General features: G+C 42.1%; 1 protein-coding gene across 1 annotated transcript in view; it reads left to right on the forward strand.

Annotated features, from left to right (window-relative positions):
* Positions 1–24,859, forward strand: part of LOC119897844 (collagen alpha-1(XIV) chain-like) — a 151,233-nt gene that overhangs the window by 106,496 nt on the left and 19,878 nt on the right. Inside the window, 4 exon segments of the mRNA XM_038711836.1 lie at positions 2,198–2,251; positions 4,854–4,949; positions 5,482–5,535; positions 19,609–19,662. Coding sequence (XP_038567764.1) covers positions 2,198–2,251; positions 4,854–4,949; positions 5,482–5,535; positions 19,609–19,662 — 258 coding nt within the window.

The following is a 24,859-nucleotide window of genomic DNA, read 5'->3' on the forward strand; positions in this document are numbered from 1 at the left end:
CTGCAGATGTCTGCTCCACACTTACAAGCATCATCCAAAACACTGTTGGGCCTTTCTTCCTGAGATTAATTTCTGTGTTTGTGTTCACTGTCAGACGTATGTCTTTTCCTGTCTCGCGCAGCAGCAGGCCTCTCCAGTTTTGTAAATCTTTGAGTTATGTTTGAAATAATATTGATTGCACCAACGGAATTGCAATATGTGCCGCCTGATTTGGCCCAGACTCAGCTCAATACAGAACATCAGTCAGCAATCAATCTGATATTAAGGAAAACAAGACATGCGCTGCCTGCCATCTCTGTTTGTTAAAATTTAACTTGGCACATGCTGTTTGAGATCCAAGTGTTGTTTAAAAAATGACAATTTGCCTTTGGCTTCAAATTGCTCAGTCAAATGATAATAGCCGTGTACCTTTTTCACCATTAAAGGCCCATGAAAAATCCAAACATAATTATATATATTGCTGCTGCTGGAAGCTAATTTCAGTTTCTCTGCAGGTTTGCCAACATCCAACAAGTCATTGGCTCACATTGTTTGCAAAACTCCATTAAAAACAACTTGCTGGGACAAATTGTTGAATTGAATATAATCAATCATTTTAAATTATACTTGTATTTTTTCCTAACATGAATTTACAATAGCACAATCATTGCTTTTGAACCAAAACTATTGTAGTTAATTTCTTCACCTAAAGTTGCACAAGGAGAATTTAATTCTAGTTCTCACCTACCGTACTACATGTAGTTGAGAGAGTTATTGGTTGCTGTAGTCTTTCCTCCTCTCCATACTGGCCGTTAAGCGATCCTTTCCCAGCAACACTCCACTGTTGATGGATGCTGATGGGAGATACAATTCACAGTCCTCCTACTGTGCAAAAATGCATTTTAGTTCAGCTGAAGAGGCTTCACCATTCTGTGCAGGTTTATTGTTGTTTATTGCTGGCTTTGTGAGCCGGCAGCAAGCCTTCCTTTATAAGTAATCCTCCACAGCAAGGAAACGCAGTCCAGGAAAACAGGAAGAGGGGATTTTGTACTGAAAAGCACTGGAAGATATTTGAAGACGGTACACCACTTTATTTGTATAACTCAGATTGCTAAAGCCTCATATTAGCATCTGTTGTACTTTAGAATACGTTTTCTCATAAAACGAGAACACAGTTATTGTTCCTTACCTGTGGCTCAGGAAGTACAGTGGGTTGTCCATTGATCATAGGATTGGCAAATCATTCCTCGTTGCCTCTTGTCCACAAATCAAAGTTTCATTGTGAGTGAGTGAATGAGCGTCAAAAACCTTTTAAAGCGCTATGTAAATGTAGCCATTTACCTTTTACTGTGAAACAGTATCAAGTCATGGCCTGTACAGACAGGAGGAGTCATTGCAGGGACCAATAAGAAAAATCACATCCTTCAACCGTATGCAGTGGTAGCGAAAGTGGAAATAGGCCTCACAAACATCATGTTTAGCTCCTTAATACATTTTTGTTAGTAATAAATACAGATAAATGTTCTGTTTAAAGAGACATACATCAGTCAGTGCAGCAGATTCTCTCTGCAAGCAGTTTAAATTGATCTTGTGGGAGCTTATGACTGAGTGGTAAAGCAAACTGACGAACTTGACACTGGTGGGTTTCAACTTTTCCTTGGTAGAATTTTGTACAAAGAAGCATATGATGGTTCCATTAGGACTGACTCGCTGCTTTTACCAAATCTGTGTGTTTCCTCTTAAATTCCTCCCTCTTTTTGCAGCCACCCATCCTGTCCCCTTTGGCTAAATACTATAGGAACTAACCAGTCACCTCCTCGTTCCCAGGGGAGACCTATTTAAGCAAACACAGGAAGAGGATGTATTCCAAATGGGCCAATGATTAGCAGATGTGTGTAGTTTGTCCCTGGATAAACCTCGGGGCTAGAGGGGTCAGCCCGAGGTTTTCAGCTCCAGACTCATGCTGTTGCTTACAGATGCAGCGTAATAAAGCGCAGAGCTCAGAGAGGCAGCTACAGCACAGATCAGCGTTGGCCGCTGTCCATCAAATTCATAATCCATTCATATTAAAGACCTGTGTAGTTCCACTTTTCTTTAGATTAGACAACTGTTATAACTGTATTTTTGCGGTGTGTTTCTTAGCCATCACTCTCTTTCTAGGCGCACAATCTGCAAACACTGTGTTGTCTTTACAGTGTCTGTTTGGCCTGTGTTTCAGGGCGGACCAGGCATAAGGGGAGCCAGAGGAGACAGAGGAGAGCCAGGAGTGACGGTTAGTAAAATGCACTTCATTTAAGAGACCTGTTAGATTTCAGTCTCAATCTAATCTCATTATCTATTTTGCATCTTTCATGTGTTTGAGTCACATGTTCCCAGCTGGGGAAGAAAAACCACCACAGGAGTTAACAGTAATGGGGCTGTCGGACTGGACTTTGCCAGGCAATATTTTTATTGTGTGGTGAAAAAGCAGCCGGGACAAGAAATCTCATAGACATGGTTGGGAGCACAACTCTGGGAGCTGGCATAATTTTCATGATTTTATTGATGAATAAAATGAACCTTTACCAATCAATATTTCTTGGCTTAGAGTTCAATCCCACCCAGCTCTCAAATTGGCCTATAGATTTCACATTTCAAAGTTCAATCAGGCTGAACTCTGCGTGAGGCGGGGTCGGTTTGCGACAGGAAGCGAATAGGCCTCGCCCCATCCCTCTGTGAGCTCACAAGGCTAGGCAAGTTGTTTGTCAGATGTTTCACTCATAATCTGAACATGCAGGTCCACACCTCGACCTCCAGGGACTTCACAGCCCCCATTCTAATTAGAAGATGAAAAGAAAAAAGTGAGTGGTATGAAGCAATGTCCACGGCTCACAAACAAAGAGCCTTTTCAACAGCAGCCCACTCCATCCTCCGGAACGGATGTGAAGCACTCTTGGGCTGAAATAAGTGGTTGTTTTGGAAAAGCATAAATCAGACTTGCCCTCAATGTTGAGGCAGGCTCTTGTCACCCCGGCGACTATCCTGTCTTCAATAGCCGCTGGTCCAACAAATCCTGTCTCGTTCTATTAGTGAGAGATTTACTGTTGAGTTTGCATCTGCTATGGTTTTGATATGGCAATCTGTTCCAAACTGTTACAAACCATCCAGCTGTGGCAGTCAGTACAAGGCCTGATGCTGCTGGAAATTTTACAATACCAATACCTAGTTCCCACAATTGTAATTTAATCTTGGACATAGATATGTTCTGCACCCTTTCTTTTTTGAAAGAAGCAGCAGGTGTTCGGCCACTTCTGCTCAGACACGCAGGGCTGTCAATCAAGAAAGTACGACTCTTTATCTCAACCACATGAGTTTGTTGAGTGACAGTCTATCAAGTACAGTACATGAAATTGCCCACCCAGAATTTAGCACATCTTGCTAAAAATTCCCATGATCAAACTCATGCAAGGCCTTTACAGTACAGACTATGTATGTTATGTTTGATGGGTGTAATTGTGTAAAAGTTTTTGAGGAGATGCCTTTCTGTCCTGCTGGGAAACACATTCTGTCTAGTAGATACATGACTAGTTACATTAAAGGCAAAGTGCGCAGTTATTAATATATACCTTTAAGTAATTTGATTTTCAGTCATCTGTAAATTGATTCAGCTCTTCAACTAGTAGTTGGTGATATTTATCATTTAGTTCAACATGACAGAACCCCCCCCACTCTATACATGTATATGATCCAAAGTTTCTTTTGATTGTTTGAATAAGAACACGTGAAGCCAGTAACTGTATGGTTGAAGAGTAAAACAATACAGCCAGAGTGAAGATTACTTTGGCTACCGCTGCTGCTGAGCCGACAAGCTACAAGTGCTGCAAATCAGTGGCGGTTTGCAGGAATTCCTTGACTCCCACTGCAGGAACGCTGTCTGCAGCTCGTACACATGGATTAAATAAACTACCACACCGGCAAACCCTGATTTTAGATGGATGGACTAGTGTCTAAATCTATTTCCTGTTGTAGGACACCCCCAGTCTTCGAGGAAATGGGCACACATCCATTAGCTCAGCAGATATAAGCACAACATTGTCATAAAATAGACAATTAAACTAAAATGGTATAGCTAAGCCATGAAATTGCCATGTACTTCTGGTAAGTTAAGATTGATTTTTTTAGCTTTCTGAAAAGTAAATCTAACTTACATATAATTTAGTTTAAGTGCTGCTTTGGTTCCACATTGCTGTTACTGAAGAACAGAGGGATTAAGAATTTGTACTATGATTAAAGTGCATTTCATGAATATGTGAATGTGTCTTAAAGGTTCAGTGTTTAACATTTAGGAGGATCTATTCACAGAAATGCAATATAATATACATAACTATGTTTTCATTGGTGTTTAAAGACCTTACATAATGAACTGTTATGTTTTTATTACCTTAGAATGAGCCATTTCTATCTACACCGCGGGTCCACTTACATGGAAATTGCCATGTTGTGCTGCCATGTTTCTACAGTAGCCCAAACGGACAAACTGCTCTATGGACGTTTTTTTTTTTTGTCACTACATTGAATACGTACGAAGAAGAAGTAGCAGTAGTAGTAGTCTGGTCGTCTGGTTTGTTAGAAGAAAGAAAAGACATGAAATTTGGACGAGTAGGGGAGCACACATATTATTTAGCACAAGAGCCGACAGAGCGTGTCAGCCACCGCTTCTCCTACTCAATTGCAAAGAGAGGGGTGAGCAGATGCTGAGCCGTTGGTTGCAATTTGCAACCCTCACCACTAGATGCCACTAAAACCTACACACTGAACCTTTAAAGGATTTCTGTTGCTTAAAAGTTTGCTAAAAAAATGTAATTAATATGACATCCAGTGTGTTGTTTTCACAGGGACCTCAAGGGCCAGTGGGAGAGATTGGCCCTCCTGGACCCTCAGGACCGCCTGGTCCTCAGGGACCCAGTGGTCTCTCAATTCAGGGACCCCCGGTAAGACTTTGCTTCTGTGTGTTTGTGTGCGCATATTGAAAGGGCAGTTTAATGTCAAATTCTCAGGAGTGCAACACCACATCTTTTAATTTCAACATTGAAATAGTGTACGTTTCCTCTCAGAACAAACAACTGTGGCTCTAATGTTTAGATGGAATGTGTTTGTGATAAAATGTCAAAAGAAAAACATTTTTAGAAATAAAACTGGCACAAAAAGGACAAATTCTGTTATTCCCAAACATCACTGCTACGTTGAATTATGATGGAAACCAAGTCACAAAAAGTGTGCTGTTTGCCAGTTTATTCCCACCTGTCTCCAGTAAGGTCACAAAATGTGTGCAATTAGAAACAGACTTAGTATTGAGCTGTCAACCACCTGCCAATATAAACTGACAAATGTTGACGAATGCCTCAAATAGACTTCCAGACACGCTAAAGCTGTTCTGGGGACTTGTGGTGGCCCAGCATCTTATTAAGATAACTGATGTTGGTTTTTCCAGTCCTGCTGAGATGTAATGACATTGTTTTACAGGGTCCTGCTGGGGAGAAGGGAGAGAGAGGAGAGATCGGTCCAGCAGGACACATGGTAAGACAAATTCTCCCCAAGAAATTGACATAATAGTAAGACAAAGAGGTGAAGTGTGTGGTGGGACATGTTGATATAATTTCCAACATCACAAAGTTGAACCTAGAGGTGCAACTATATTCCAATCTGCCTGACATGCAGTGGTTTCTCCTTCTTGAATAAATAAGCTTTGTAGTATTGGGCTATAACAAACCCAACTCTCTCTCTCTCTCTCTCTGTGAATGTGAATGTGAATGTGTGTGTTTATAAATTGTTCTCCTCAGTGTGTATGTGCGGAGAATACAAATGAGTCCTACATCCATTATCACTCAGATGCCATGGCCCTGCAGTCTCACAGAAATGAGATTTGTTGCCCTGCAAAAGCATTTTCCTGGAACGTCAGTCAATTTTTCATTATTTTTCTTTTGTTTAAACATTTTACTCTATTCTCAAATGCCTGACATTACACCATCCATGTGTACACACACATATATATATTTTAATGTGGACTTATTTTTGAGGTGGACAAACAAATTCAAGTGTTGAAATGTAAAAAAAAAAGAAAAAAAAGACTTATTATTCTGGCCATATGGCAAAGATTAAAACTGCTCCAGCTAACCAGGCTTCTGACACTGAAATTTGTTGACTTGTTTATAAATATTGTAATAATATGTCACATCATGACAAAGCAATAAATAAGGTTTTAAAATTTTTAGTCGGTCGACAGAAAGCAAGTAATGAGACCAAACCCAAAGAAATTATAATCAAAGAACCGTTAATACGGTAAAATTATAAACAAAAATACAGTATCTTATAAACAAAAAACCTAAATATGTACTTTCATGTTTCTGTACATTTTTCTGTTTGATTTTAACTAATAGTTTATGAAAATAAACGTCACTGTCCATACATGGGATTAAATGTTTCTCTGTTTGCCCAATAAATGTCAATATTTATATTAAAATCAATAGAATAAATTAATGTACAATTTATGTAATACACTTAAATATGTAATGGATGTTGCTTAACCAAACTAAATAACATGAATTCCTAAAGCTGAGATTGATAGTTTGATGATTATAGATACTCAATTAAGCTAGTTACATTAACTTTAGCAGGAGCTTAGCTGGTGTGTGTGTGTGGGGTGGGGGTGGGGGAGTCTCTTTTCTTCGTCACAATTAGATTTAGCTACTGCCTCTTGGGAAATAAACTGAGGTATAGATTTATCTCAATCAAAACTGCATAACATGCAGCTAAAATACTGCTCAATATAATGTCTGTGTAATGTATTAATATCTATTACAGCTTGAGAGGTCAGGAGAGTTAAAGGGAAGAAATGAGGGGGGTGTGGAGATAAAGAGTTCAAGTAGCACTGTGCGTGTATGTGGAGTGTTTTGTTGCTGACACAAACGTGCACGTGGATACAGAGCGGTCTAATGGAATCATTGAGATGTGAATAATCATTGCCTACGTCTCCATTATTGTGCAGTGAACCAATCAGAGGTAAAACTGAATTAATTAAATGGTGTTCTACTGGGAGCCCTGGACATTCACAAGGACAGAGTCAATGTTCTTGTAACAGTTTTTTTTTTTTTTTGCTACTTATTCTGTTGGAACTTTTGTAGGAATACGTTGCAGTAAAACTATCTTTCTTGACACATTGCAGTGCTTGTAAAACACACTTGTAACTGTTACTTTCAAAACAAATAAACTTGCCTTGCCTCACAGCTGTTAATTATTCTGCTTAGTTAGACTACTGAAACCAGTATCCTTAGTGTGGTACCAATACTAATAGAGTACTTCATTGGTACCTGTAAATGTCTTGTATGGACATGTGAGGTTATCTATTTTTTAATTTTTTTAATTTTTGAAACATTTGTTGAAAGTAAACAACGGTAAATTATTTTGTTAACTTTTGATCAATAAAATTGAAAGCTCTCTTTTTTCCCCCCTTTTTTGGTGGGTCGCAAACCTCCTCTAAAAACGACAGTAACAAGAATAAAACGAGTGTTTAAACAAGTCATAAACTACACTAAAGACTCACAAACAGAGGAAAAAAGTATCGAATGAAGTACTGGTTTGACTGGAGACGTTTCATTACTACTCGATACTGGGCTGTTTCGGTCGATACCTTAAAGGTATCGAGTAGCGATACCCATCCCTAATAGCTACCGACTTCCAAACTTCTTGTGGCTTCAGATTAGCCCAAGAACAGTTCGTAGAGAGCTTCATGGAATGGGTTTCTATGGCCCATCAGCTGCATCCAAGCCTTACATCACCAAGTGCAATGCAAAGTGTCGGACGCAGTGGAGACGTGTTCTCTGAAGTGAACAATCACGCTTCTCTGTCTGGCAATCCGATGGATGAGTCTGTGTTTGGCGGTTGCCAAGATAACAGTACTTGCCTGACTTCATTGTACCAAGTGTAAAGTTTGGTGAAGGGGGGATGATGGTGTGGGGTTGTTGTTTAGGGGTTCCAGTGAAAGGGAACTGTTCATGCTTCAGCATACCAAGACATTTTGGACAAATTAATACTCCCAACTTTGTGGAAACAGTTTGATGAGTTTGATGTGGAGAACTTGACTGGCCTGCACAGTCCTGACCCCAACCTGATGAACACTTTTGGCATGAACTTTTGTGATGATAGTGTGTTAGAGAACAGACCAATAGGGGATAAATGACAAATCTGTCAAGATTTCAAAATAACTCTTAAGAGAGGGGAAAACACAGAGGGAAACACTAGAGATAGGGCCGGGGCCCTTGACAGACAACGAAGACAAATGATTCTAAACAAAGGGAAGACACAGTATTAAATATACAAGAGGGAGGTGATTAACAATACACAGATGAAACCAATTGGGGAGGAGCAAACGAAAAACAGGAAGTAAAGTGAATACAGACACAAGAGGAAAGGTGTGCAAAATAAAACAGCAAATACAAAACTCAGAACCATGACATTATCACCAAATTTGTTTTTTTTAGAGTTTAAAAAACACAAAAACAGACATTTTTCTCTTGTTTCCATGGAGCTTAATACATTCTCGTAGACAGACGTTTGTTTTCTGAATTTGCTTTAAGTGATTTCCCAAAATAGTTTGAAAGTGGAGAATGTGGGAGCCAACATCCCTAAAAACCTCTTTCAGCTCCATCTCCGCTCCAGCTCATTGAGTTAAAGTAGATCCTGAAGCAGCACTACCCACCTATTGTAGATATAACACAGGTCTGTCCTACAAATACTTTTCCATCAAGTTTATGAACTGGAAAAGAACACAAATACAACCTTTCCTTTATAGTGTCCTGGCCGGGATGTTTTTCCTTGAGAAACAAGGAAAAAAAGTGAGCAGAAACTCTTTTACACAGACAGTTTTTATTTAGGTGCATCAGCTGGTGTTGTGCATTGCTGTGTTGTCTGAGGACCAGAACAGATTAAATAACACGGTGGACTCCATTATGGCTCTGAGCCCAGATTCACTAGAGAATGTCATAGAGGTGCTAACCGATCCGTCTTCATGTTTTACCTGTAATAGATTTTTAGAAAAGAAAACATATATAATATAATAAAATATAATTTATATAATATGCACTAATATGTAAATATTGTTTGTCAATGTTCATGTCATCAGTTAGCACCTAAACTCACTCATTGTTTAGAAAGTCCTGATCTTTCGTTCTTTTACTGCCTCCTGGGATAAGATACTACAACAATGATCGGTGTAGGTATAAGAAATTTCTGAGGACGAGTCAATAAACTAATTTTATAGCCAGATTTAGCTGCAGTAAAGCTCTCCATTTGGACCTGACAGTGCAAAGTTTTGATTTTGAGAGACAGTTCCCATAGCCAGCATTATGGAACACTATTATTTTTTTCCACACCAGAGCACAACGTGTTACAGTTACTGCTCCCATCTGCAGATCACAGATCATGTCAAACTGATGCATTGATCTGCCTTCATAACACGCTGTAGTATGATGGGATGGTCACTTTCTAATGACTTCCTTTAATAACCCTCTACTTTCATTCTGTACTTCAAGATGGTGGTCACCCTCTGCAGAGTGTCTTTATTAATCTTTAAGAGTAGATTTAGTGGCTGGGTAGTAATGTTGATTAATTGCCACTGAAAAATGTGTTTTTCTGACGTTAATGTCCCCTAAAATATCAAACGCTTGACTTTACTGACTTATATCTGTGAAAAGTTTGACACTAGAGAGGTGTTTTCATGTTCCTTTACTGATTCAAACGTACCTCAGACAATCTAGATTTGGTGTGAAACAAATTCAAAAGCCAATCGCTGTCTAGAAACTGCCACCAGCAAAGAAACCTGAAACCTCCAGCACAGAGCAGACATACCAGTACAGACAGTGAGAGTTTGTTATGATGTAGTGAAAGTTTTGACAGCAAACGTGCAATTTTTGGATGTAAACCGGACCCTGTAGCTTCCTTGCTTATCTACTACATAATAACAATGTGCCACTGTGACCACTCTGTAACATTGCAGCAGATATTATCACAACCACTAAATACAACACATAACATAAATTGAAGATGCTAACTACACTTACCATTCTGATAGTCCGTTGATCTGCGTCTGACTGAGGCTCAAACATATAGGTTATGGCTGAATCTTCTCTCCTCTAAGGCTAGCCATCTCGATCCGCACTGCTTTTTCATCGGTCAAGAAGAAGAAGACATAAGTATGTTATGTCTGTTGTTATTTTAGTTATTTAGATAAACACACAGGTCTGATATAAACACAAACAGGACCTATTTACACTCAACAACACATGGAGAGACGTCAGCCCTGAGCGGTTAGGGATTCTGAATCCACGTCTCAAGAGGAGACTGCAACCTGAACGTGGCGCCTTAGACCGCTCAGCCATCTTGACTTCCTGCATTAATCTTGCACAAGCGGCGGTGCTTGGCAGGCATTCATAGAGCCAGAATTTCTCAATGAGGGAGAAGGAGTAAATGTGCTTCCAGACCCTTTTCAGAGTTTTGTTTCACTTTTTATGTGTTGACAACCATGTTAGAAAGTCTTTTTGTGTCAACGTGGTCTTAATTATAAGACAACATTTTACATTGATGACGATAATGGTAAATGGACTGCAATTATATAGCACTTCTCTAGTCTATCGAGCACTCAAAGTGCTTTAAAACACATGCAAACTTTCACCACCCATTCACACACATGCATACACTGATAAGAGAGGCTGCCATACAAGGTGCCAAGGTTCAGTGTCTTGTTTAAAGACAATTTGTTGTCATGCTGATGCTGATAATCATGTGCCTTATGATTATAGCCTCTTCTTTGGGGATTTTTATATGCACTCTTCTGTCGCCTGGCTCGTTAAATGACTCGTGAATCATTTCCTTTTGTTGAGAGTTTTGTGAGTTGATGAGACCGTCTTGGGTCCCCGAGAAGGGAACGAGACACTGCGTCGGTGACGACACTATGGGAACGCCCCTGGGCGTGGCAGGGCTGAACTATGAATGAAACTACTCCAATCCTATTGGTGTTACTAGAACAGTAGTGTGTGACGGCGTAACCGGAGGGGGTATATAAGCACGCCGGCACATAGGACACATTAGCCCTTTCTATGAAGCAAGGCACTCCAGGCGGGGTGAGGTGTGGTGGACCGACGCAGTGTCTCGTTCCCTTTCTCGGGGAACAAGGGTTACATACGTAACCCGAGACGTTCCCCTTCGAGGGAACTCAAACTGCGTCGGTGACGACACTATGGGAACGAGATACCCACTTAGGCCGCACCGAAACCCCGCCTGCCCCCAGCGTGCAGAACCTGACGGCACGACTAGGAGGAGAGCGCACGGGTGCCGGGTGCAGAAGGCAGGTCCAGACTGTAAAACCGGATAAAAGTGTGAGGGGTGGCCCAGCCAGCCGCATCACACAAATCCTGGAGTGACGCCCCTGCGAGGAGGGCCCTAGAAGCCGCCATGCCTCGAGTAGAGTGCGCCCTTACGGCCATAGCTGAAGGCAAACTGCGCACCTGATGTGCCGTCTCTCGGGACGCAAACAAGTCCACGTCTATGGGGCCGAACTATTCGCATAATAACTCCACCACCTCAGGGTGGAGTCTCCATTCCCCGGGCCTCAACCCCTGTCTCGACAGCAGGTCTGCTCCTTGATTCCACAGGAGGATCCGATGTGCCAGTTTGCATAATGGACGCGAGCTCAGACCCCCTGGTGATTCAAATAGGCCACCGCCGCCGTATTGTCGGTCCTGACAAGGACGTGGCGACTGCGGAGAGCGGGCAGAAAACTCCTCAGAGCTCTGAAAACTGCCAACATTTCCAGGCAATTTATGTGCCAAGAGAAATGATGCTCCTCCCAGGAGCCTCTCGCGAAGCGGTCGTCCATCCCCATCCCTGAAATAATTGTTCGGCGACAGATTGCTCCCAACACAGGACCTTGGGACAGGAACCAAGGCTTCCTCCATACGGACAGGGAACGAAGGCATCCGCTCGTAACCCGTATCAAACAGAGTGGATTTCCCCTCGGGGAGAATCCCTTGGATTTTAGCCACCACTGCAGGGCTCTCATGTGCAGTAGTCCGGAAGGAATTATACTGGACGCTGCTGCCAGAAGACCCAACACCCTCTGAAAGTGTTTCACAGTGATGGCGCGGCCTAACTGCACTCTGGTCACTGAGGATAAAATGGACTCGATGCGTGCGGGAGACAGGTGGGCCCGCATCGTCGTTGAGTCCCACACCACCCCTAGGAACGCAGTCCGTTGGGCAGGTGTCAGCACGCTCTTCTTCCGCGTTGAGCCACAGCCCCAAACGCTGAAGGTGGGCGAGGACGACATCTCGATGCCGAACCGCTAACTCTCGAGCCAGCAGCGGCCAGGATGAGCCAGTCGTCGATGTAGTTCAGTGTGCGAATGCCCTGGAGATAGTGCTAGGCCGAACGGAAGAACCCGAGACTGGTAAGCCGTGCCCCCGAAGGCGAACCTCAGGAACTTCCTGTGAGAGGGACGGATGGAGATGTGGAAATAAGCGTCTTGCAGATCTGTCGTGACAAACCAATCCTCGGATTGGATGTGACTGATGATGGCTGGGATGGTAAGCATCCTGAACCTGAATCTCCTCAGAGATTGGTTCAGGGACCACAAATCCAAAATCGGACGCAATCCTCCGTCCTTCTTGGGGACCAGGAAGTATCGGCTGTAAAAGCCGGCTTCTCTGACTGGCAGGGAAATTAAGGGAGGCGGGGGGTGGTGGTGGGTCCCCCTACTCGAGGTCTCAGGACCTCTTCCCCGCCGAGACTGAATGACGGTCCTCAGATCCGTCTTCCCGGGGGTCTGTGGGCGAGAGCGCCGTCTTGTGTCCCAGGTTGGTTGAGGGGGATCCCGCGAAGCGACACTCTGCTTCTGGCTGTGGCGGTAGGTGCTGGATGAAGGCTGCGTCCGCCTTTCCTGAGCCATCGCGGTCCTGGAGTCTGACCGGCGGGGGAGATATCGCTCAAATGCCTCTCCCTGAGATTTGGCGTGCTGGAACCTGTTGACGACAGCATCCACTGCTTCGCCAAACAGGCCAGAAGGCGAGAGGGGCACATCCAGGAGAAAAGCCTTCTCCTTCCCCTGGATGCCTGATAGGTTGAGCCACAGATGGCGCTCCGTAGCCACCAAAGCCGCCATGGATCGGCCGATGGAACAGGGGCGTTTCCTTGGTCACACGGAGAGCCAAGTCCGTCGCTCTACGGAGCTCCGTCAGGTCCTCCTCAGAGGGACCTCCCCCTACTTCACAGTCCCGAAGAAGATCGGCCTGGTATGCCTGCAAGACAGCCATCGTATGTAGGCTGGCACCAGCTCGACCCGCTGCCATGTAGGCCTTCCCCACCAAACTGGACGTCATCCGACACGGGTTGGTGGGGAGCGCCGGCGTCCGGAGGGATGAGGCGAGGTTGGAAGAGAGGTAGCTAGCCAGTGCCTCCTCCACTCGTGGCATCGCTCCGTAGCCGTGCTGTCTGATTCCCGTCACGTTGCCGTAGTCCAGCCGGGGGGACGTAGACAGCCGCGCAGAGAAGGGTTTATTCCATGATCTACACAACTCGTTGTGCAGATCCGGAAAAAATGGTAGGGGCCGACGCGGGGGTGGTGCTCGGTGTTGCAGAAACCGCTCATCTAGTTTGCTGCCTGCCGATGGCTGCTGCACCGCCTGTGGCCAATCAATGTGCAGCTTGGCCACGGCCCGCGTCACCACTTCCAACAACTCCTCGTATCCTGGCGAGGACGGATGACGTTCCGTTCCCTCTATGCTAAGCACATCTAGCTCCTCAGAGCCAGATCGTGTCAGCCTTTCCGGACTCGCCCCTTGAGTGTGAGAAACCGAGAAACGGGCTCCCGATCGGGGACGGGGGGAGGAGGACCGGAAAAAGGCCTCAGCCGTTCCGGCACCCTCGGTTATCTCGCGTTGTGATCCCCAGGATCGGAGCCGCCGCGACGCCTCAGTGACCGCGGGGCCTGTGCCACGAGGGGAGCGCATCCGACCATCCTCTAGGAAGAGAGCCGCTCGAGACCTCAGCACCCTCAGGGGCAGGGCCTCGCAATGGTCGCAGGCAGCCCCCTCGAGAGCCGCCTGAGCATGCGACATCCCCAGGCATGAGACGCACATCCCATGGGTATCACCTTCTGTGATGAAACGCTCACAAGGGAAGACACACTGTCGGAATCGCTTTGACATGATCTTCTGCTGCTTCGTCTCGATGTCAGGTAGGAAAATGGAGCTTGCAAACGTAGCCAGAGTGCCTGCTGAATAGAAAGAAGCTAATGTGTCCTATGTGCCGGTGTGCTTATATACCCCCTCCGGTTAAGCCGTCACACACTACCGTTCTAGTAACACCAATAGGATTGGAGTAGTTTCATTCATAGTTCAGCCCTGCCACGCCCAGGGGCGTTCCCATAGTGTCGTCACCGACGCAGTTCGAGTTCCCCTGAAGGGGAACAGAACGCAGTCACTGATTGGAAGTGATACGCAAAAGTGTTTCTGAATTTCTACCGATTGTTTTCATCACAAACGTTTTTCTCAGAACCAATAACCCCTTCACATATGCAGAGAACAAGTAGTTTCTAGACCAGCTCACCGAGAACTGCAGCGCTTCCTGATGCGCTAGCTGGCTGTCCCTCTGCCTGCATACCCTATTAATAAAAGCTGGTAGTGCTGCCCTGTGCAGCACTATGTTACCGGGTAATAATGTGTTTTGTCAGAGAGAGGAATATGAATGTGTGTGTGTGTGTGTGTGTGTGTGTGTGTGTGTGTGTGTGTGTGTGTGGCTCAGTGCGGGAATATTGTAGCTTCCAGGGCCCTGTTGTAATATACGAGGGACCACAGAGAAATTCACAACTCTAAAACATCAATTATCTCTCTCTCTCTCTTTCCCTTCTCTCTCTCTCTCTCTCTCTCTCTCTTTCGCTGCAGTAAATATAATGTAACCTTGTCATCGGCGTCCCTTCCACCTCAGTTTCAATTTGACATATTTGAAATATGCCGCTGCAATGAATAGCAAAGACTGTGTGTTTGTCCTTCTTTCTCAACTCTCTCACTTTCTTTCTGTTTATCAGTGTGCGTGTGGGTGTGTTATCAAGTAATTATTTTTGTTTTGACTGAGGAATATAGATTGTGTGGCAGTGATTTGAGCCCCCAACCTACCCCAACTCACTACGCACTAACAAATCTTGCAATGTTTTATTTAAACATTTTTATCATTTATGAGCAGTTAATGAAGAATACTTAATATTTCATATTAATTATGAATAATTAAAAGTTACATTACATTATATTTTATTATGTACTTACAATAAGTGCATTCACCAATGTGGATAAAAACCTAGAATTGGCAGAATCATGCAAGTACATCAACATGATCAAATACGCTGAACTGCTTCATGGTTTAGAAACCATAAACCATAGAGAAAGAGTTTTGTTTTTTATGGGCGATGTGTACAGTTTCTGCTGTCCTAATGTCAGTAGGGAGCTCGTTCCACCATTGTGGAGCCAGGACTTGATTTTGTTGGTGCTACTGGAGAAGTTATAGTTGTTGACAAGTACATTTAATATACACAAATTTTTCTTATGTCTGCCTATAACTAGATTAGGGCCCAATAATCGAAGATTGGATGCTTCAATGGGCAGAGCCTGATTCGACTGTCACTCTCACAGTCGAAGCTTCGCAGCGAAACATGGATCATGCCATTTTGGCGATATGGGGGTGCTCAAGGTCTGATTTTACATAGAAATACCAGTTTTCTCCCATTAGGTTAATTTACTGCCTATTCCAATATACATTTCAATGTTTAATGCTGTAAATAAAGATGTAAAAACAATAAAACTGTCAATAAATGTTTTTAAAAGTGCGTAAATAAATCCAAAATTGTAACCCTAACCCTGGGTCATCAGTGCGCATTTGTAGGCGTAGCGTGTGATGTGTGTGTGTGTGTGTGTGTGGTGGCGGAAGAGTAACAATTGAAGCGAGTGGTGTTGTGCCGAGTTTTTCGCACCTCGTGGGACCTTTTGATAATTTATCACCGTTGATGAACCACACAAAGAATATTTTATATACCCGGCAACTTGAAATAGAAATGCGAGGAACCGCGACGTGCATGTAGTTGTTGGCAGCACGGCAAAACTCACACAAGACCGGTGAATGACAGGCGAGAGAGAGAGGAAAGGGTCTTCAAGAAGTCTCAGTTTAGCTGGAAATTTACAGTGTAAGTTGAATGAATAGAGACTGCAGACTGCAGCTCTGCAGCTTCTCAAGATTAAAGCGATTAAAGATTAAACTACATTATAGTGTGTTATAAACGTGAAATGTTATGTATTATATGTATTTGTATTCTGCTTATAAGAGCTAAATAGAGAAGGGGTGTGGAGGTTAAAATAGAGTGTTACCAATGTAAGTCATTTTAGCGTGTAATTTAAAGAGGTGGTATTATGCTCATTTTCAGGTTCAAAATCTTATTTAGGGGTTGTACCAGAACAGGTTTACATGATTTAATTTTCAAAAAACATCATATTTTTCTCATACTGCACATTGCTGCAGCTCCTCTTTTCACCCTATGTGTTGTACGTGCCGCTTTTCTTTGTTGGGAGTTGCACATGTGCAGTTCCCAGGTAAGGACTACTAGCCAATCAGAAGCAGCGAAGGGCGGGTTGTAAGAAACAAGGTAGTGTGATCCAAATCAAAGCCGCTTCAGACTGCGACCGTGACCTATCAGATGGTGTAAGTTACTCAAGTCCACAACCACACAACATCATTGTTCCACATCTTACAATAAACCACTACAAAAATCACCATATTTCAACTCAATTTTACATAAAAAAAAATTGGCCAAACAATTTGAACGTTTGCTCAGTAGCTTTCACATCAGGTGTAACATTAGCATTATAGTTATAACTTTAGCTGTGTTAGCCAACGTTTACAACAACTCCGCACTTGAACAGTCTGTGAAGTTACATTGCCGTGTTTATTTTAAATATAATTCACAACCAATAAAGCATACTTACAGGTTGTGATTGTGAATTTCCAGGCCCAAACAAGAGTTGGAGTTGCATCGTCTTTTAGGACTAAACGTTGAACTGTTGCCGGTGTTCTGACGATCTATGCTGCCTTGCTGAAAAATGCTACCATAGCGCAAATCGATAGACTCGACTCTACTCGGCCCTGCTCCGTTTTCCATTGCAGATAGTACCCAGAGATAGTATGTAGCTTGTCGTCATAGCGACGCCACACACAACTGCCCCGACGTAATGTATAATGCGACACACACCAGCGATCCACAAAGCTTTTTTAAGTTAAAACGTTTCAACATTCCTCAGAATGTAAAGACAGATAAGCGGTATGAAAACCTTCCAGCTGTGTTTTCCTCTGTTGTTGCTGCAGCGGTCTGTGTGACGGCGGAGCAGAGAGCTCTGTGAGCGGGCGGTGGCCGGCCTCGCAAGCTCCTCCCACGGGTTGGCACAGGCTTCCCCCGCAGCCACTTGCGGAGCTCCTCAACTCCGAAAATATTCAAGCACATTTTTTTCCTGCCATCACTTCTCGTAAAACTGTCAATATTCAAATCTACACAGCTGATTTCTCACCTCAAAACTTCTCAGAAGTGGATTTAGTGATGGAATTCCATACGAAAACCGTAAAATATAAAAACTTTCTGGTGCTGGCCTCTGTCTGGTGCAGCAATGATGATGCAGTGAATAGTGAATATTCTCTCTGACCAATCAGCAGTCTGTTGTGTTACATTTTAGTATCCCTCAGCTCGCTTGGAACCTCACGGAGGTGAGGTGATACGAAAAAAAGTACCTGGAAGCAGGTACAGGTACAACATTTCTACAATGCAAAACCAAACAAAGGCGAGTCGAGCCAAAGGGCCTCTGCTCAGATTAGCTTGGTTTGAGGGCGTGCCAGACCCCGCCAGCCACTTGGCAAGCTTTATGACGCGTTTTCATTGTGATGTCACAAGTAAAGGAAGTGAAGGGCTGGACTACAAACGAGCTGTTTCCAAGCAGTTCAGAGCAGTGCTTTCTGTGGGAGATGGGAACTCCCTTTGGGCTTTTTCACTTTGCAAACCATGCACAAAAAATATATATAATTTAATAAAGGAGAGGGGAAAAAATTCTTAAAGTGACAATATCTGTCAGAATATTTCAACCGGTTTCCAGTGCAAATGAACTTGTTTCATGTAGTTTCTGATATCACATCTAATTTTTCTCAATGATTCTTTGTGATTTGAGTAGGATTTGTCAGTTGCTGTTTGTGAACACATGCTTTAAGCAGCTAGAGAACTGAGCAGTGAATCAGAGAAACAGCCACACCTCTGCACAGCCCTGCGGGAAGGAGCCACATTGCTGGATTTTGTGTGAATGTGGCCAAAGTGCATGCTCTGCGCACAGCAAAATAATACGAAAATACAGGTAGAGGACAGGGTCTCTGCAGACACAGACATGGCCACATAATTCTAGTGGGTCGTAACTGATGATTGAGAGGGATTATTTTTGTCTAAACTTTGTCCATTCATCCATCGTCAACCGCTTATCCTGTGCACAGGGTCACGGGGTGTCTAAACATTGTTTATTAAGTGTGGTATGTCTTTAAAGACGTAAGTTCTATGAAGTTCTTGAAAGTAGCTGAAATAGCCTTGCTGCACTAGCAGATTTTTTCACGGGCTTTAGGACTCAATTATAGTCAGAAATAACATTTTAAGATGGATATTTTTGCAGTGTATTCCTCAGTCTCAGTATGTTTTGTGCAGCTGCACTGGCTTACTTCCCTGCTCCTTGTGTGTTTGTGTGTGTGTGTGTGTGTGTGTGTGTGTGTGTGTGTGTGTAAGTTTGTAGATACACACGTGAAAGCAGCAGGAGAGATATTATTGCCAATGTCTTGGGAGAATCTAAACAACGGCACATCATTAATCACACTAGGCCTGGCCTCTCCGACCCTGTCCTGTAATTTGTAGAACCTTTAACAGTGTTAACTGTCCTGTTTTATGAGCTGTCTGCTGCTAATACTGAAGTGCAGAGATAAATCACCTCAACACTTAATCCATGACAGTATTTTGGAATCGGCTGTGAGCATTGACCTGTAGAGAGGTGGATGAAGGGGAGATGGGGCAGGAGATGGAGCAGCAGGGTGGCCTGCTGGTTTAGAAACTGTCCTGTACCCTGAGGGTTAGAAGTTGGTCCTTTCCACAAATCAAATTTATGACCACTGTTGTCAAAGCATTGCTGAACAAGACAGCAAACCCCTATCTGTTTTAAATTGGGTTGAATGTGTATGTGCATTTTAATTATTGTGAGAAAAATTATATTCCTTGTTATAGTGCATGTAATTTGGCAGGTTATATACCCTTTAGAAATGACTGGACTATAATGGACTAGAATGAATAAATGAAGTAAATAACAACCTGATCCTAAGGACTGGCGGCTTTGTCATGAATTTGACTGAATTGTAATGAATTTCTTTGCATTTGCAGTTTAAATCTGATATTCTTCAATTATTATATCTTTACTAATGTGCTATATTGTATATGAACCACAATCAGTGTTGTGATAATAATTGAAACCTGCTTCTTTGTCTTTTCTTTAGGGTGTTCCTGGAAGCCCGGGCTCCCTTGGTAGAGACGGTCCTCCAGGAGCAAGGGTAAGATAATACACTGACATTATCTCAAATGGTTACTGTTACACAGCATACCTTGGTGGTTTTTGGGTGCACCCCCCCCCATCACATCTTTAGTTTATTTGGTAAGTTTCGCTCAATTACTGGATGCCTATAGGATCATGATTATATTATTTGATCCCATAGACGCTCAAGGATAAGATAAGGATAATATTTGACATGACTTCTGACTACACCAAATAATTTTAAAAAAGGTCTGTCCTAAGGCATTTATAACTTTCTGACTCTGATGGGGGGAAAACAGTTTCCAAAAACTGCTGTATCTCTGAACTCTCACACATGTAGGCTATTCTATGTGATCTTCTTTTGATAACTAATGCAATAAGTAATGTAATATTGTTTCACTTCCATTCGCTGAGCCTCCCTTGAAACTGTTTGGAGCCCCCCAAAGGATAACCACCTTACACTTTGAAAACCCCTGATATACAGTATAGCATAGTGATTTTGTGATGCATATATCTGTTCTACTACAGTATCTATAATATACAGTATATGTAGAGGGGATGCTGTATGTAGAGATGTACAAAATGGGCCTTTTTATTGCGTTTTAAAATGTATGTGTATAAAAACACAGTGTGATTCAAAGGCAGCTTTTTTTGTGTCAAAAAAACAACTGGACAAGATAAACGCTACGTGCTGTACTATATATGTATGTATAATATGAAATAATGATAATGGCATATCTTTTTGTTGACACCATCTTTACTAGTTGAAGATATGAAAAAGACCATTTGGAGTGGTAAAACATGTTTTTACTCTCCATGTGGGGGCTTATTAAAAACACGGCTTGACATTTGTTTGTACTCTGGTTATGTTACATTTGCTTGATGTTGCTACTCCAACGATCAATGGTTTTTCAAAACTGTAATCTACAATCAGCGATTTGTGAAGCACGTCTGATATTTTTTTTCCCCAGATACAAAACACTTATTGCTAAGGGGAGGTGACAAGAAGCTGTGTAATGATAATTCCTTTGAATAATTCTGGATTTGAAAATTGACAATGCAAAAGACATGGTAATTCAGCATACAGTTGTTGTTATTATTTTAGGTGATATTTTAGATGTGCTTTTAGTAACACAATCTTCATCATGTGAAAATATCTTTGGTTCTTTTCCTGCTGTGTAAAGTTTCTAAATGTCCAGCTGTGTTTGTCTGTATGGTTTTGTGTGTCTTCATAAAACCATACAAGTCTTCCCCTATAGACTGCCCATCTTTTGAACACAACATTCACAATAGATAACATCCCATTCATAAGGGCTCTGTGATACCAGCTGGCTGTAGTTGATACTGACAGAGGAATCAGGCCTTACAATACCCAACTGGGCTGTAAATAACAAAACAGAAATGCAGCCAGAGCGTAATGTGTCGACAAGCAGAAAGAGGAGGTTTTATCCAAATAAGTAACATGATAACAGAAGAGCTTTGTCCTGGCCGGCTCCTGCCGAGGTGAAACACTACACGTAATCCATCTGCTGTTTCTTTGTTGGCTGATGGGTCCAGACGCTCGTCCCCTCAGCGGTAGTTTTCAGAAGAAGTGTCCTGAAGGAAGGATACTTGTATGTTGGCTGGAGTTTCTTCTCACAATGCCAGATAGTTTTGGAGTTCACGAACATTTAGCAAGAAAAGCATTAAATCACATTCTGTTTAAGTTTAAGGTGCTGGTCATATAATAAATCAACTTTTTGATAATATTCTAATTATATGACCAGCACCTGTAATTAAAGGTCCCAACAACAACCATAACACTGTAAAAACTTTAATCTGCTTTCTAGCCAGAATTTGACTACTTGTACTTTCATTGCTGACTACAACCCGCAGACATAGTGAGCAAGGTTTTGTATTTGTATTATATAATATCTGAATATTACCTTCTTTTACAAACATGAATTAATATCAAAGAGTGTGTGTTTTCTTTTAGCTCTAGGATACCACTTAACTCGCCACCAGTTGTTATCTTCCATTGTCAATAATACTCATTAAACAGCAGTGTTGGTCAAGTTACTTCCAAAATGCAATACATTATTGATTTCTAGTTACTGTCATTTGAGAGTAATTAGTTATATTACAACATTACTGTCTCTGAATTGTAATGCTTTAAACTACTTTTGCGTTACATTTGAGTTACTTTCACTGCTTTTTAATGGCCGCATTATTCTAATAGTAATATGTGCTGCATAGGTGGGTTCTTGTGATGTGCAGAGTTATATCTGCAGTTTGGGTGGGTCTATGTCATAAAAATGAACCTTCTGATTAACAGCGCCTCTCCCCAATGAGAAAAACACTGTGCGCATTTACGCACGAGGTACAGCAGCATAATGTCATTGATTATCTCTCAACACTTTGACAGGATCGGTCAGGATGAACTGACAGCAGCATCTCTAATCATGAAAGTAATTCATTAAAGCACATACACATAGCCTATAGAAATCTATTTATGCATGATCCTTCAGGGGAGCTGTCGTCTTTTTAAGAGGAGCCCCCCGTATTTTGCACCCTGCCTACAATCTCAACCATTGGATTCCCGCAACAGGAAATAACGTTGCTCTTTTACTCATGGATTTGTTTTTCTGGTGCAGAAATGTTTCTAGGTGATGGTGAATTATTGAGAAACAAAGCGCCACTTAATTTCAATGCGTTGTAACGCTTGTTACTGAGATTGTAACGGGTATAATATTACTGAAATTGTATTCGTAATGCGTTATGTTACTGCATTACAGCAAAAAGCAATACAGTAATTGCGTTACTTTTTTAACGCGTCACTCCCAACACTGTTAAGCAGCATCAATAAAGAGCTGCTAGAGATTTTACAGAACACCGTGTTGGATTGATAGGAAAACTCTTGGATTTAATCTAGAATTATTATAATTCACGTTAACTATGATTTTAACTGGGATGCTAATTTTGGCTAGCGAAAACCAGGCTTAAAACAAATCGTACTTGAATGAAAAATGAACAGCCGACAGCCGACTTTACACAGTGCAGAGAATAGAAGTGGCTTCTGTCCTGATTGACAGGTCACAATGGTAGTGACTTGTCAATCACCAGGTAGTCCTGCCCTAAAGGATACGCTGCTTTATCCTCTATTTTCCTCTAAACGGGATCATAATTTACTAAATGAACATCATGCTGTATTGAAAAAGACCAAAAACTCATTAGGAAAGTGTTTACTGAGGTAATAAATCAGGTGAGAAGCGGGGTTATTTTACCATTATTTCTATTGAAACCAGACTTTTTTTTACAACCAGAGAAGACGCCCCCGGCTGTCGTTAGAAAGAATGCAGGGTTAGGGCACTTCTGCATTGGCTTCACTTTTCAGACCCAAAGTTTCCTGCTTGGTTGTATTAGGTAAACACCATCTGTCGGTTTGGAACCATTCAATCCAGCTGTAAACCAATGCAAGAAGTTTACACCAGTTGTAAAATTTATAGAAAGACAACTTCACAGTTTGATTATTTTATGATGCAGTTTACAAAGTCCTGTTCAGCTCTTTATACCTGAATCCAGTCCTGCTCACATTTTAGAATTACCAGCCCGTACTGTCAGACTCCCACGCTTGCAGAATACAGTGCATATTACTAATGTGACTATTGATTGTAATCATGTGTTACTAATGAGGGAGCGATTTAGGTGCTATAAATTGTGAGACATCCCCTTTGCAGCACTGATTATGACAGGCTTTGCACATCCGTATTTCATCAAGATGCTACCAATCTGTTGTGTGTTTTATATTCGTGATTGTTGTAGAGATGACTAGAAAGAAGATTGCACAATAGAAATGTTTGTTGAATCACAAAGAGCTAATTGTAATTTTGTTTCCATACACGACGTACAAAACATCTGAAGTCAGTACTTCCATTGCTGCTGAATAACTGCAACGTCATACTTGTTTGTTGTTTCCAGCAGTGTGCTCAGGCTGAATTCCCTCTAAATGTTTTTCTGTTTATTTTTTTCCCCTAGTGGATGCATTGAAAGCAGTAGGGAAGGGGATTGCGGTGAAAACTGATGAGAATCAATTCACAAGATGTTATCAATGCAATAGCAATTTCTGTTATCACTGTTCATTTGACAGCGATATAGAAAGTAGAATTTAGCCAATTGGGAACAGCAGTTAGGAACAAGAACCAGTTTTTTTTATGAATATTCATTCAAAATGCTTGTGCTACTTTTTAGGGTTGCCACTTAAAGCTGGGCTAGGCAACTTTGGAGAAACTACCAAGGCAACCAGATTTTGAAAGTATCTAACTGAAAAAATCCCACCACATCTCTTCAGGCCTCCCTGAGTGCGTGAGTAGGCCAGCTTGAATTTCAACGAACATAACAAAAAATGCTTCTGAATAAATTGTCCACTCCAGCTTTAATGTGAGGGGGCGTTAATCTGTATCATCCAATGTGTACAAACAGAACAGGGAAGGCAGATAACTCTTTGTTGAGTCACAGTAAAACTTATCAGCATCGGCCACACCTACTGTACAAAACCTTTTGTGAGGCTTAAAGAAGCCAAGGCTGTGCTGCAGTGGCCAGTTAACAGTTGAAACAATAGTGACTGTCTCCTGGTTACTTTATTTGTCTATATCACAGTGAAACAGAGATGGATCAAGGAAAGCTTTAAATCTTTATTTTGTCATTGATGCTTGCTTTATGGAACTTTTTCAACTTTTTACAACTCAGGAACTCGAGTAGATCCAGCTTTTTTCTCATCAAAATTGTATTTTCTCCGTTCTCATTAAACTTCTACTTGAGTGTCCAGGCTCACCTCATAGCCCTTTGCAAAGAATTTTTTATATAAATAAAAAGTTCAGTATTGTTATAGAAGTTACACAAAAAGGACCTGCACTTTGTTGGTAATTCAGCGTGCATACAAAAATCTAATTTCGATTAGCCTCACCCCAGTTTCTTAGACAATAGGCCAGTCCTGTTGCAGCCTGGCTCTCAAAATATAACAGCATTGATTCATTTTCATGAGTCTGACTCCTGTGAGAGAAGCCAGGAGGCTGAATTTCTTATTTTAAACTCAAATATAAAAAGATTGACTATAATATAGCCAGTATTGGGAGTGTTTATAGTGTGACACCAGGCTGACTCTTGTCCCAGTGTCACATCTAATGCTTGTTTGCTTCACAGTGGGAAATGTTGTAGCCTTCTTCTTGTTCCAGATGTGC

The sequence above is a fragment of the Micropterus salmoides genome, unplaced genomic scaffold (genome assembly GCF_014851395.1).
Source record: "Micropterus salmoides isolate LMB-PRFRI ecotype aquatic unplaced genomic scaffold, ASM1485139v1 Ms_hic_scaffold_11, whole genome shotgun sequence".
NCBI lineage: Eukaryota > Metazoa > Chordata > Actinopteri > Centrarchiformes > Centrarchidae > Micropterus > Micropterus salmoides.